Genomic DNA, 15,312 nt, shown 5'->3' on the forward strand with positions numbered 1-15,312 from the left:
GTTACTGTGGAAAATGTATACCTTTTCATTAAAATGCCATTTCTGAGGTTTATTCAGTGCAGGAGATTAATAACTGCACATATAGCTGGTCCCCAACTTCCTGGTAACAGTATTTTCACAAACATCAACTGCAAGAAGTGTTTAGTATTTATTGTTTTATAAACAGAGCCAGCAAACCAATTCAAATCGCATGCCAAAGTTTCACCCAATGCACCTATAGAAAGCAACTGTGAGTAGTAAGCACTGACTTCAATTTTTTAAAAGAGTGGAGAAGATGTAAATGAAGCAATGAGAAAGGTGAACAAGCTATAGATCATCCTATGCCTCTTACATCTACTAGTTTTGAGCCGCCATTTAAGTGCCACCCCTCCATCATCATACACCTCCATGTTACTACCTCCGGCTCCATGTGGATGGCCACTTGTTGTCTGTATTTCAAGGTAAATAATATACAACTTACATTGTTTTTAAAATTTCTTTAACAGGTATGCTATTAGTTCTTTTTATTATATTGGGTATTAGTGAAGTTCATATTTGTGTGGGGTAAAAGGGATCCAGAAGCCATAAAGCCACAGATGAGCAAAAACACCCTGGTCTAGTTCTTTAATTGACTTTCTTATTTACACCTTGCTGTAAATACTCCTACCAGGGGATGCCAAATGCCCAGGAAAGTGCACAAGCCATGCTGGCTCATCACAGAGAAGGGCAGTCTTACCCCTTGCTGAATGAGAGAGAGAAAAACGGATAGCCCTTGATTTCCAAACAGGTTTCTGTTTAGAAGGTAGTAGTATATTTGACACTTAACTTTTAGTTTCACTCTCATTTCTAAATCTATTGTTTTTCAATTCCGTTTTAGCAACTTGAAGAGAATCACAAGCAAAAAGTTTTGTACACAAAATTTCCCGCAAGACACCCAAACACTGACTGAGACCCAAGAAGTAACAAATAAGGCTGCCTTGCAGCTGCGCGGTCAGGCTGTGCTACTGTATAGGAGACAGAGCACCTGTCATTAGACATTTTGTACAAATGTTGCAACTTTAAAATATTATAATAAGGTTAGTGGGACAGGCATTGTAATTCTGGATGTATGTAAATTGCCTATTTGGTAACTTGAGAACCTTGCATAGTAAAACAAAGCTGAGAAGACAATCCTCCCAGTCCTACTTTACTTTAGTGATCTTAATAAACACCTTGGTAGAGAAATAACAGAAAACAGGGGAAATGTAATGTGAGGTTGCTCCCAACCTGTAGTTGCCTTTTCCATCATCCTCTCGCACTTCCAACATGACCATGAAGGTGAAGACATCACTTTCTGGGAAAGGTGGCACAGCTGAGTCTCTTACATCTGGAGCTGGCTTAGAAGAGCGACGAAATGCTGTGGAGAAGCTATACAGAATACGGCTAACCTGCACATGGGCAAAGAGCAGAGGGGAGTAAGAAAAGACAAGAATGGGTAAGGAACAAGGCGTAAGATGCATAAGGAAATTTCTGCTTCATCTTCATCTAAAATATTCTACCATGAAAATACACGTATATTTCGCTAGAATGGTCTTTTGGTGGGTGGAGTCGCCGGAATGGCACTGCGGCATGGAGGGGGGTGGGTCTGGGACGCCAGATCTCGCCGTTGAGCCTTCTGGAGGTGTCGTGGGCTCAATTCAATGAAACATCAACGAAGGAAGGTGCCCATTTGACAACCCCAACGAAGTGCTCGCGGTGGCTCCCAGCAAGGAGGATGGTGATTTTTTTAAGTGGAGGGAACTGTTTGGTGGGGGGTGAAGGGTATGTGGGGTTTTGGAAGGGATGGAGTACTGGTGGCATGGTTGGTTTGTCTCCAGCCGCCCTTGATTTTGGCACAAGGGGTTGAAAATTTTTCCCTGTGTATTATTGCATGACTATATACAACATAGCAAGAAAAAAAGTTATTCAGCAAAAACAATCCAGTGGATAATAATTGCTTATTTCTACAGTGACAAGAGAGCTGGCAAACAACAAAACTCACAGCTTCCTTAACGTGGCAGGAAAATACATGGATCTGGAACTCCTCGCTGCTGCGGTAGCTTTCTGTAAAGGAGAAGCAGTCGCTCTCAACCGAGCCCTCTCGACCCCGCACACAAAAAAGCACCTTGTAGATGGGGAAAGAGGCAATCTCTGTCCCCGTGGCCTGGTCCACAATCCTGAACAATAGAAAAGAAGGTCACAGGGCTTAAAAACAGCAACGTTTCTAATTTCTTAAACTAAATAAAAAGTGTATATATTGTATCTAATTTAAGAATTTTACCCACAAGAAAAAAAAATTAACTTATAAGTATTAAAAAGCTACTTTAATTATTACTGCTGTGATGCCTAATTTAAGCATGTAAATGCTATATTTTTTGTTAGGCACTGCTCTAGCTGCTCAAAATGTGAAAGCAGTGAAAAGCATTTTCTTTTCCACTATTGAGAAATTGTTTTTAAGGTAAACTATACCTAGCTTCTGTCCTACAACAACAGAACACTGCATGTTTAATTTTCAAGCTACAATAGTGTTACTTTATGCTCTGATCAAATGTTGTAAACTTGAATTGTTCGTAAGTCCAACCACTACCTGACAATCAATAAAAGCTTAATAATGCAGAAATCCCTTCATTTATTAACAGATTAGATTTTGAAAAACATCACATCAAGTTATAATGACTCAAAAATTCAGTCAGACTTTTTATTTATTTAATGTTCAAAAACTCCTTGTCCAGTGTAGAATTTTGGTGGTACAGGGCCTATCCTGGAAATGTAATATGCAAGCCAGGCTACACTGTAAAACAAAAAAAACATCAGATAAAGCTGTAATGAATTAAAATTTCACTATAAGACTTTATTTATTCTATTTTCATCAATGGTTCATCAAGTGCAGGGTCACGGTCTTCCTCTATCTTGGAAAAATCAATTGTGAGAGTGTCTAGATGGGTCACCATCATTTTTTCTTATCAAGTTGATTAAACATTTTAAATGTACTTTATAAAGACTGAAAATAAAAAAATGCATCATGCCCACAACCTCCTATGCAATGTGCTGTGTTCTGGTTCATGCATTCAAGACATAGCTGTGTTCCTCCTGCGCATAAGGTGCCATAAGAGTGGCAAGACACAGCAGAACAGTGTGGGAAGAACGTACTAAAAAGTGTTATGCAACTGTGTGTCTCATTTGTGACTGAGGTGAATTGGTGACAAGGTGACCAATTCATCACATAAACGTGCAATGTTCTTAACCATCTTATTTCTTTCAGTTTCTTTTATCATCCAAACAATACACTATATATATATATATATATATATATATATATACACAATCAAAAAAGTCTAACATGTACTCCATCTGCTGGGTATGCAATTAAAATAAAAAAACTGGGAAGTGTTTGAAATCAAACATTCATAAAATTAATTATCAGTGTATTTATTCAAAAAAAGGGTAAAAAGAGATGCAAATTAACATGCACAAATGGCAGTTCAGCAATTTGTACATGTTAATTTGCATCTCTTCCAATACCTATTAACAAAAAATACTTTATTTTATTACTACAACATACCTGTACCCCTGCATGTATGTTTGTGGCTTCCACACTCAGTGCCTCACCTGACAGAGCCCTCAGGCACATTGGGGACGTAGAGGGTGACCGGGATGGGAACAGCACTTTCTGCCCGTAGGGTGGACATGGCCCGAAGAGCTTCAGGTTCACTGCGAGGGGCTTTCACCCAAGTGCACCCCAGGTATGACAGCTTGCTGAACTGGACGCTGTCCTCCTCCTCGACAGGGCCACTACCCACTGGACAACATGCACCTGGTGGGAACAGTTTGGACAACACCATCAATGTATAATGTACTTAGCTGTAACAGCTAGGGACATGGAAAGAGACTGGTGATTCACCTCAACTTCCCTTTTCTAATTCAAAAACTGTTTTTATTATGAAGCTTGTTTGTATGCAATAGGAGTGAAGTTGGCAGATTGATAAAATTTATATAAATAATATTTATATAAATATAATTTATATAAATTTTATCATTTATATAAATAATATGACAAAACTCAAAGCAAGACAAAGTATTGTAGTTATTGGTGGCTTTGAGTTGAAAGGAAAGTCATAAAAAAGAGGAAATCAGGGTCACTAAGCAAATGTGTCCTATTAGGCTATATTTCAAGGTAAGCAAAATAACCAAAATTACTTAAAATTACTTTTAAAATCACTGTATTTGCACTTCTTTCAGTGCCAACATCTGAAGTTCACAGTTTGATTTTAAAAATTATTACTCATTCCAATATAGATTATAAGTGTTAAAAAATAGTGGAAAGTGGGGAATTCCTGTTGTACACAGTTGGTGTGGTACAGTTTTCTTAAAAGAGCTGCAAAGAAGAAAAAGTTTTTAGAACTCTTGGCCTAAGCTCACATGGCAAAGTAGTCTGCAAAGCCCCATTGTGCATTGCTTTGTGAGTGAGCCCTTGAAACTTTCAAATGTTATGCGCTTACATCATCTTGAACAAAATACTTGGCTACTATTGATACATCTGCAACCCGAAGTCCTCCCCAAATATCTAGCATCTAATGTAAGCAAATCAGAAGCATAGTACTTGTAAAGAGATTTACTGCACATCTGTCTATACGCCCAGTTACAGAAGCACCTGATAAAGCCAGATACAATTCTTCATTTAATACTGTTGATTTTTTTTCTTTCAATGTATCTCTTCTCTTCAGTAGATCATTGTTTTAGAACAATTTGATGCGGTAACTTTCCTGGCAGCATTTTTCCCAATAAGAAATAATTATTATGTGTAATGCACCTGCTCCAAACCATGACTTCTAACATCTAACAAGCTAAGCTGAACTCCTGGTGTGGATGACCTGGAAGAGTGCCATTTACATTCTGCAGCTGCCAGCATCATGACACAGCAATCTGCAACTGCTGGCTTCAATTGATTTAACCCTGAGGGAAGAAAGGGAGATGAGTCTTGTGGTTTGTGAGAATCTATAGCATTCTTAGTGAAGCGCAAACCTGCAGGCAGGGCATCCTGGGCTAAGTTCCTTGGTGGTTTCTTCATATTGTGGGTTTCAGAGGACTCTGGATCAGAGAACACATCTGTTTTCTCATTATCCTGTGCTCCTCTTGTCCTCCCTCCATCTCCCATATCATCCTCAAGCACCTCTTCCATTGCCCTTTCAAGTTGCTCACTCCCATTCCAGGACATCTAGTATGAAGATTTACAAAAACAAGTCTCAATCTTAACTATTCAGCAAAGTAAAATACTATGTTCCACATACATGGTGACTGAGTTTGTTTTCTTTTGTTTCACATACACACCTTGAGCCTTGGTTTCCCCTCGGAGCATGAAGGTGACCCTGCAACAGCTGACTGAACCAACACAAACTCCTCGCTGGTGACTGTGGACACAGATTCTGTGGAGCCACTCACTTTGCCCAAAGACGAGCTGTCATCCATGGTAGGTTGGACAACTCACACCTCACAGCACAGTGACAGACCTCCTGCTGCAGCAAGGAACCTTAATAAGATAGACAGGTAAGCCATGTTTAGACATAAATATGCTAAAAAACATACAACTGTTAGATTAAACATCAGATTAAACTCCCATTGAGCTTAACAGTGGCAGAGCACTCATGTGAACTCTTGAATTAAAACTGGAGCAGTAATAGGATTTTCAGGATCAGAGCAAAAAGCTGCTTAAATTAAGCTTCAAGGTTGGTTAAACATATTTCCCATGAAATAAAGTAATTTGCTAGAATTGTAATATCTAATGAGAAAGGATAAGGGTTAAAAAAAAAAAAAAAAACAAGGCTATCGGAAAATATAAACCAACTAGAGGAAAAAACGATCTGAGAAAAAAATTCAATAGGTAAAATCTACACTGGACGTGGCTGCTCTATAAGCCATAGCCTTGCTAGGAGCGATGTTTTCTCCACACATTTTAAGCAAACCACATCTATCCTCAACAATAATGCTGTTCAACAGTGCAATATTTGAAAAACTGTTTCACCCACGCTATGGGCTAATGTCACAAAATATTTCTTCATACAGGCATTTACATAATTTGACAAGAAAGAAGATTTCAAAACTAACATTAAAAGGGGAACCAGGTGCCTTTCAAAAAAACTTGTGAAATGAATTCAGAAATTCGGGAAGTGAAGAATTTGGTAGGAAAATAAAAACAAGAAACTACACAACCATGACTGCTGAAGACACAAAGAGACAGCTTACTGACATTTAAACAAGGACAGAGGCACAGTTTTTCAAACGCAGTGTACAGCGGACTGCATGCAGAAGTACACATTTTCATTTATTCATTTAGCAGACGCTTTTCTCCAACGCGAAGTACATCTCAGAGAAGAACACGAGTGCATTACATTAGCAGAAGAAGAGACTTGGATGCAGACACGTGATTCTAGAGTACAATTAATTTGTCACAATCCAGCATATGAACCAGTGTTCATCACAAGAATAGCTGCATAAAGACAAAGAAATATACAATAAGAGACAATCTCACTGAAACCACACTAAAATTTAAGGAACAGTTTAACAAGCAAAGACCCTTTTGGGATTCACAGAACGTATCACTGATACCACTCATAATCTAGGAAACGCACATGGAAATTCAGCAGCAAGACCTAGTACTGCACACCTTCAGTTCCAGGAAAAGACTGGGTCCTCAAGATGGCTTGAATGAAAATCTGGACAAAACAGTACATCTTCAAAGACAAACGAGCAATCCTTAACCACAACTACAAGGCAAGGTAATCCCAAATTTATTAGAAAAAGACAGGTAGAAATACTGAAATGCAGAAATATTGTGTAAGCCATTTACACAAGATACTTACCATGAAGGTATCTAACCATTTAAGTTAGATTCAGTTTCTGTGCCCTTAATAGGAACAATGAATGAATGAATGACAACACATCTGTGTCAACAGAACACTGGAAACCCTTTTGCTACCTGAGACAAAAGAATCCCACCACTTCAGGGATCCCTTTATTTCTGATATGACAGAAGCCAAAAAAATCTCAGTACTGGCTCTTAGGCTGATCAGACATATCAGTCATATTTGTTAAAAAGTATGGAGGCGGCACGGTGGCACAGCAAGTAGTGTTGTTGTCTCACAGCACCGAAGTGGTGTGAGAGGACATGGGTTCGATCCCTGCTCAGTCTGTGTGAAGTTTGCATATTCTCCCCATGTCCACGTGGGTTTCCTCCCACAGTCCAAAGAAATGCTGTTCAGGTGGATTGGTGACTCTAGTGTGTGTGCATGTGTCTGTATATGTGAGTGACGCAGGGAAAGTGTGTTTCACTGGTATATGGACGAGTGACCCATTGTAAGCAGTGTAACTAGCAGTATAAATCACCTTGGGTGAATAATATGTAGGCTGATAACACTACATCGCATTCACTGGAATCTGACATGGAGAAAAGCATCTGCTAAATGAATAAATGTAAATGTAAACTATGAGCAAATGCAAAAATCTTGTACTTAACTAAACACAAGTAGTGATATTCAGCTGTATCAACAGAATTTCAGAGATTACACATACAAAACCTTAAAAAAAAAAAAAAAAAAAAAAACACACACAAAATCATTTTTACTCACTGCTGCGTTCATAAAAAAAATGTACTATCACTTCTCAAAATGTATAAATGGAAAGGTTAAAAGAAATAACAAAATGCTAAACAAGACCAAGAACACAATTTGGCTGCCACCTGCAAAAATTACTGATGTATTATCGACTACCTGTCCAGTGCTGGGTCGTGGTGGTCCAGAGCCTATCCTGGAAGCATATAAATTGAGGTAGTGTACACCTTGGACAGGAAGCTAGTCCATCACCAGGTGGCCACATACAATCTTTATTCACATAAAGAAGCCAGTTTAGAGTCACCAATCCATCTGATACCCATATAGCCTATGGAATGTGGGAGGAAGCCAGAGCACACAGAAGAAACTCAGTGAACATGCAAATTCCACTCAGGCTGAACAGGGAGGGGTCCTTTGTATTAAAAAAAGAAATACATTTATTAGAAAATGTATCTTTCAAAATGTAATGTATCTTTCAAAATTTGTAACTCAAACAATCATAGCAGACTCAGGGTATTTATTTTCATTTCCATGATCATTTTTGTAAACTAATTTAATTTAATTGTTAATATTAAGTCTGAATATGAAATCAGACAAAAAAGGAACCAATCCAGTTACAAAGACTAAAAGAAACTGACCCAGAACTGGCAGGAAATAACTCTATAATAGGTTAAGCAATTCAGGTTACGCTATGAACAACAGAACCAAAAGCCACCCTTTATTCTTGGACTGACCTTTATCTTGAACAGTGCAACAGCCCGTGTTACCGAGAGTTTGAGCAGGAAAAGGAGTTTATTGTAAATAGTTGTATTGTGGGAAAAATGTAATTAAGTGTTCAACCGCTAGGGGAACTTAAGGGGAATATGAGGGGATGACTGTGTTTGCCAGTGGGAAAAAGAGAAAAAGCTTGACGGGTGCTAAGCAGGCTGGGAAGACTGGAGTGAGGTGCAGGTCCTTGAGGAAAAGGGGTTCTTGGACCAAGAGCATTATTTCCTTAGGTGCCGGTATTCCAATAAACGTTTGTCACGTTCACTGCCTGTGCATCCTTCTTTGCCACATCCGAACCTAGAGCACAACACACTACAACAGATCAAAAACACGACTGACTAAAAACTGAAGAGCGACTGGAAATAGGTGTGAGGTACTAACTGAACCAGTGTACTCAGTTCCAGGGGAACTGAGCGGACAGCATATTTTTTAAACAATGAGTAGTGGTGTCAGAAGGGGGGTGCGGTGGTGCAGCAGGTTTAGTCTGTGCCTGTTCTCCTGTGGGTCTGGGGTTCAAGTCCCGCTTGGGGTACCTTGTGACGGACTGGCATCCCATCCTGGGTGTCACCCCTCCCCTTCCAGCCTTACGCCCTGTGTTGCCAGGTTAGGCTCTGGTTTGCCGGGACCCCGCTTGGGACAAGCGGTTTCAGACAGTGTGTGTGTGTGTGTGTGTGTGTGTGTGTGTACTGTTCTCAATGTTGGGAGAGTTGAGAACTGAAAAACAAAGCCTAACTTCAAAGAACTCCTTTACACCTGAGTGACTGGTGTTGATGCATAGTGTTTAGTACATTAATTGCAAGATCACTACACGCCATACAAGTCTTCATGAAAGTATGTAAAACAGAGAAAGTTCTACCGGATTATTAAGGTTAGAATGCTAGAAGGTTTCCAATAACCAAAACATAACAATATTGGTACAGAATTTCTATTAGAAATACAGTTTCTAAAAAAATATATTCAGTTCTGCAATTAACTACTGAACAAACTAGAACCAGTAGCATTTAAAATATTCCCTGATGCATACAAAAGTAAATTAACCATAATGTAACCCTTTTCTCAGCAGTCTAGGTGCCTACCTAAAAATAATAGCTTACTATAGGGAAAAATTATTAAGCGATAGACAAAAGTTTCAACTGATTCAGCCTCAGTGTGTGTTCCCAATGGTACGCAAGTCTAATTCTACTGTGTGGTATAGCATTGTGCTCCTGTGTAATAATGCAGCACCTTTAGCAAGTGTATGTTCAGCATTCAGCAACTTATCATGTACATTTAAACTCAAACTTGACCCATCATAGCAGAGCCCAATTTACATGATTTGAAAGTCAGTAGGTACTGATTTTTCACAACCAATTACAATTAAACAGACTCAAGCTAGGTCAGTGAAACAGCATTTTCAGTGAAACACTGAATTCCACTTTCTAAACACAGGATTACTACAGAATTAACTAAGAAGATCAAATTAAAACTGTACATGACCACATTTATGAATAAACTGTAGTATTGCCATGTAACATGCATTACTACTCCAGTATTGCCCTTACCATGCTGTCACCATACCAATGTAATAGTATGGCCTACCCCATTCGTATATTTCTGCTAGAATTAACCAGTCGCGTGGCCATATCGTATTCACACACACACACATTTTCAGAACCGCTCATCCCAAGCGGGGTCACGGGGAACCGGAGCCTACCCGGTAACACAGGGCGTAAGGCCGGAGGGGGAGGGGACACACCCAGGACGGGACGCCAGTCCATCGCAAGGCACCCCAAGCGGGACTTGAACCCCAGACCCACTGGAAGGCAGGACTGTGGTCCAACCCACTGAGCCACAGCACCCCCCGTCATATCGTATTCATTCAATCACAAATTATACAAAAGTGAATGAAAGTTCTCAAATGATGTCATATTACACTCAGACTCACATACTGATGTGAAAAATTAATATTAAACATAGCAGGTAATAGTTTCCTCCAGCAGCAATTTCTCCAGTTTATTCAACAGAGTTTGACAAAAGCCAGAGCTGTGCAAATTAAAACAATTTCCCTTATAACAGTGAGAGCATTTCTTACGAAAAATTATTCACAATGGAAAATAAGTTCCCGTTCCTATTTTGGCCAGGTGTCATTTAACTGTGACATATGTTATTGCAGCCTGCACTTTGTGTAGGTTTAGTCAACCACCGATCCCTCAGTACAGGTTTCCCCTGCTATCCAAAAGTAGAGCGTTCCTATGAAACCTTTTGTAAGCCGAAATGGCGTAAAGCAAAGAAGGAATTACCATTAATTTGCATGGTGATTTTATATTCGTTCACACCGTTCAAAATGCTTAATTACGTCCAGTTTTACGCTAAGGGTAACACCCTTACAAGCTCTCTTAGGCTTTTCTGATACCTTAGGACACATCTTGTTAACGGATGCACAAAATAAATCGAGATAACGTACAGATGCTCAAAGACACAGTTCAAAGCTATGGTGGCTTGCAGCTGAGATGCTGACTAGTACCCGGGGAAGGAGCAAGGCGGCGCTAGTCTTGCTACTTGGGTGCGCGCTGCTTCTGTAACGGCTTGCTGCAAAAAAAAAAAGAAAAAAAAAAAAACGCTGAACGCTATTCTTGCAAAAAGCAGGTAATGCAGGTCTTTCGTAAAAGCAAAGTGGTGTCCAGCGAAATTTCAAAAAGCAAGGGATACCTGTACTCCTGCTGGACACATTTTTTTTTGGGATGCAGATCCTACAATTACCATCTAAATATAAATCTTTTTTTACATTAATTTATAACACAAAAGCAAATCTGTACATTGTATATTGCTCAACAGCAACATGAAAAAAGTTTTACAGTAGTCCCCTCTTATCCGCAGGGGATATGTTCCCAGACCCCCAGCGGATGCCTTAAACTGTGAATAGTACCGAACACAATATATACTAAGTTTTTTCCTATACAGAAGAAGAAGAAAGAAAACTAAGGACCAATGCCCAAGTTCTCATAAGTATTGATTTTTTTAAAAAAAGTTTTTAATTTTTTTTTTAAAAAAAAAAGGGTTACTTAAGGGGGGGCGCAGTGGGTTGGACTGGGTCCTGCTCTCCGGAGGGTCTAGGGTTCAAGTCCCGCTTGGGGTGCCTTGCGACGGACTGGCGTCCCGTCCTGGGTGTCTTCCCTCCCCCTCCAGCCTTACGCCTTGTGCTGCCGGGTTAGGCTCCGGCTCCCCGCGACCAAGCAGTTCAGATAGTGTGTGTGGGTTACTTAACACAAGCACTGCGATTCCGTGACAGTTGATCTGATAACCAAGACGCAACTAAATGGCCAGCAAGTAGCTTACACAGTGTGGATATGCTAGACAAACGGATGATTCACGTCCTTGGTGGGACGGTGTGAGATTTCATCATGCTACTCAGAAGGGCGCACAATTTAAAACTTATGAACTGTTTATTTCTGGAATTTTCCGTTTTATATTTTCGGACCGCAGGTAACTGAAACCGCGGAAACGAACTCGCGGATAAGGGGGGACTACTATACATAGGCAACAGTTTCTGTAGCAGTTAGTTGCCACTTTACACACTGAGGTTGCTTGTATTGGTGATGTTTGCAGTGCTCTGGAGGAAAGAAACAGAACAGAAACCAAAACCAGTATACATCAAAAAGAAATTTTCTTCCCTTGCGAATGCTTATTAATTGTACACCTCTGTACCTGAGTATACGTTAAGTTTTTTTAAAAAAAATTCTTTTGGTTTTCTACAAGTTTCTACTCTCCTTTTTAATCATGCAACCCGTCAAGCTCGAGTCTTTTGTCTGGGACAAAATTAGTAGCATAATAAGCTATTTCAATTAAGTATTACCATCTTTTAACAAGGAATTTTTCAGTAATGCACTTCTGTGTAGTCCTAATGTAGTAATCCGCCAGTATTATTTACTCAGTTGCACTACCGAGCTGAAACAAAAAAGGTGAGCCAACATGCCAAGTTATGTGCTACATTCAAAGAGTGTGTGCTGTCCTACAGAAAACAAGATTTCTCTCAGTAAAGACAAAGCCATGCATATGACTTGGGAGTGTGTTCAGGAGTCACTAGATACACAGCCTATTCATTTTGTGAAAAATGCACTCTGCACCACAAACACACCCATAATCACTAGAAGCTAGGTCATCCTGAAGAGGTAACGACACATTAATTATAGGACTAAGATGTGACATGTGGTCATTAAAGTAAAAATATAAAATGCAACAACCCACAAATCTATCTGAAAAAAAAAATTCCAGAATGCAGGGAATAGCAATTAAGGCAAACTTTTGCGATAAATTTGGAACAAACATTTTAATGACAACGAAAAAGCAAATATGATTCCAAATAAAGAGATTTTCTCCATCTTCAAACACTGCACATACAGCACTTTTTAAAAGACAGTACAACTACTAAGGACATGAATTTCTACCCTGAATGTTGCTGGTTCAAGCCCCATTCCCTGCTACTGCTGTGTCCTTGAGCAAAGGCACTTACCAGTAAAAGACTGAGCTGTATGAATGAAATATTTCAGGCTGCTTAATTAAAGTATCAGGTAAACAGCTTCAGAATAATAATGATAATAATATGATAAATGGATACTCATGCAAGCGTTGTCTCATTGAGGTGTTTTGTCCTCTGACCGAATTGCTGACAGATGGATCCTTGTCTCTCAATGGACTCCTTACAGGATGATGCTCCAAGAATGCAAACATAGCATCCAAACAAATGCACTGCCACGTGCCCCAAACACACACACACACCTTAGTTTAGGCTGTCAGACATGAGCTTTGTTGCACCTCTCTGTCTGTGCCCTACTGTGTTTTACATCCCTCCTGCATTCGACCTGTTTTTCCAGTCTATCTTGCAGTTCTCAGTCAAAGCAGGGGTCATATGACATATTATTTTTTCCTGCTTCGTACAGTGTTCAGCATCATCATGCCAGCGCAGAAGTGACAGCGCGCGCTGTGCGCGTGGACACCAAGGTACGCTGTGTGATAACCAGCAGAGCGGCTCCCTTCGGACGGGACGGAAGCGCGTTTCAATACGTGTGCTGTCCACTTTCCCAACAACAACAGCAGTAGTAGCAGCAGCAGCAGCAGCAGCAAGGCTCGACAACACAAGCAGCCTGTCGCCTGTCACACTTGTTAAACCACGTGCCCCCTATCGTGGTACACGTACAGGCTCCAGCGGTAATACTACTTAGCCTGTTAGCTCACAAGTGCGAAGGAGGAGGTGCGATTAAATACCCGAAACTAAAAAATAAACGTAAAAGAGGATTCGCGGCGATAAAAACAGACAGCTTTTACTTGAGTTGCCGAAAAAGTTAACATGGGAGGAGAGAGAGTATTTAAAAACTAGGCACTCAAGGCAAGCGTGCGCCTCCGCATTCGCCAAACCCTTCCGAAGCTGTAACGGCTGCACACCGACGCGCGACGGGCCGCGGACACGTCCGCGTGACACGCAGCGCCTGGTTCAGAGCGCGAGCGCCGCTGAATGCACACAGCTAGAGTTCCTGTGTGGACAGAACCCCCGCGACGCGCCAACACGCTAGCCTAGCCGAGCGGACAGGACGGAAACGAGCAGCAGAGCACAGCGGGCACAGGGGTGACAAGGGGCACAGCTCCATGATGAAAACACCGACAGACAGCCGATAGGTGTGTTAAAGCGTCTGTGGAGATTATATTTGTTTACATGAGAATATGATGAAGGGCAGAGCCCGGCCAGCTGCTGAGCCTGCTCTGCCTGCCTGGCCGAGGGACAGGAAGTAGTGCAGCTTTCCTGCTAGCTAGCTGGAAAAATGCTATGGATGTCTCACACACACACACAGTGAGAGTCAACGGAACTGTAGCAACACACCGGGGCTGTGTCGGGGCACGCAAAGCTCCTCGAGTGTCTACGTCACGTCAACTCGGTGCAACTTGATGGAAAAAAAATGGATTTCAAGACGCGGTCTCTGAGGTGTTGAAGCAACTTACTTGTTTACAATGCGAAGCTGTCAGCCGCGCCGCAGTCTCGCCTCAGCCAGCGCACATTCCTGCTTCGCGAACCTCACCGCTTCCCGGGCGCGTCCACGCCGGCGCGTTTAAAGTCGACGCAAGTGAAACTCGGGAGCTGCGATGAGGGACGACGAGGACGAGCGTGCGGTCTCGCCTCAGCCAGTGCGCACTCTCGCTCCGCGAGCCACTCAGCGTCCCGCGCGCGTCCACGCTGTGGATCAGAGTGGAGAAGTGAGAAGAGCGAGGACGAGCGCGCGGTCGGAGCTTCGGGTCGCCGGAGCGAGACGGTGGTGTCAGACGGTGTGTGTCGGCGGCCGAAGGGGGGAGTGTTTCCCACAGCGAAGTCCTGCGCTGTGTGTGTGCGGCGCCCAATTTCTGTTCTCCCAAAACCACTTTCCGGAAGAAGAGAGTCTGGTCAAAGTGAGCCGCTTTGTGCGGAATTCACACAAAACTGAAGTAGCAGTGGCATGACTGGTGATGGTTTTGCCATGCAAATTGTGCTCTGTAGAGGAGTGTGTAGTTTATTAAAATTGCTGCCCTAAGACTAAGTTCATGAGTCCCTACCTACATCCAGATTCCGTTTCCATTTGCACTCGTGTGCGCACAGCAACTGTTAACACAGCAGCGGCCCTTTGCACATGACATGATGTCACAGTCATGTATACACGTTAAACATGTCCTTGTATGAAAATAAGTACATGTAAATTCCATATTCATAGTGCAGTGAGTCCTTTGCATGCCTTGAATTTTCCCTATGCATACATAAAAATTGTACCTTCTTTCAACATATATACTGTGTTCGTCATTTTTAAACACAAAACCCATATTTATAGCTACATCATCATCATACATCTACAGCCTTTTGCTTTATCTATACTGTACGTGCGTTATACTGTATATCAACCATAAACATTTACATTTTTTCAGTTGCTAGAAACATTCAACAGGTGTG

At 41.3% G+C, this 15,312-nt stretch overlaps 1 protein-coding gene across 2 annotated transcripts in view; it reads right to left on the bottom strand.

Moving 5' to 3' along the window:
* rabgap1l (RAB GTPase activating protein 1-like) overlaps positions 1 to 15,033 on the bottom strand; it is a 101,584-nt gene extending 86,551 nt beyond the window's left edge. The window contains exons 1-6 of one of the 2 annotated variants that reach the window (XM_018726766.2): positions 14,340 to 15,033; positions 5,326 to 5,524; positions 5,020 to 5,212; positions 3,607 to 3,811; positions 2,000 to 2,174; positions 1,246 to 1,406 (exon numbers count right to left, since the gene is read on the bottom strand). In XM_018726766.2, coding sequence (XP_018582282.1) covers positions 1,246 to 1,406; positions 2,000 to 2,174; positions 3,607 to 3,811; positions 5,020 to 5,212; positions 5,326 to 5,463 — 872 coding nt within the window. In that variant the 5' untranslated portion in view covers positions 5,464 to 5,524; positions 14,340 to 15,033. Of the gene's footprint in view, positions 1 to 1,245; positions 1,407 to 1,999; positions 2,175 to 3,606; positions 3,812 to 5,019; positions 5,213 to 5,325; positions 5,525 to 13,124 lie in introns of both variants that reach the window. The other variant, XM_018726765.2, reaches the window with a different exon arrangement.
* Between the last annotated feature and the right edge of the window lie 279 nt (positions 15,034 to 15,312).

This window comes from Scleropages formosus, chromosome 9 (assembly GCF_900964775.1).
Source record: "Scleropages formosus chromosome 9, fSclFor1.1, whole genome shotgun sequence".
Lineage (NCBI taxonomy): Eukaryota > Metazoa > Chordata > Actinopteri > Osteoglossiformes > Osteoglossidae > Scleropages > Scleropages formosus.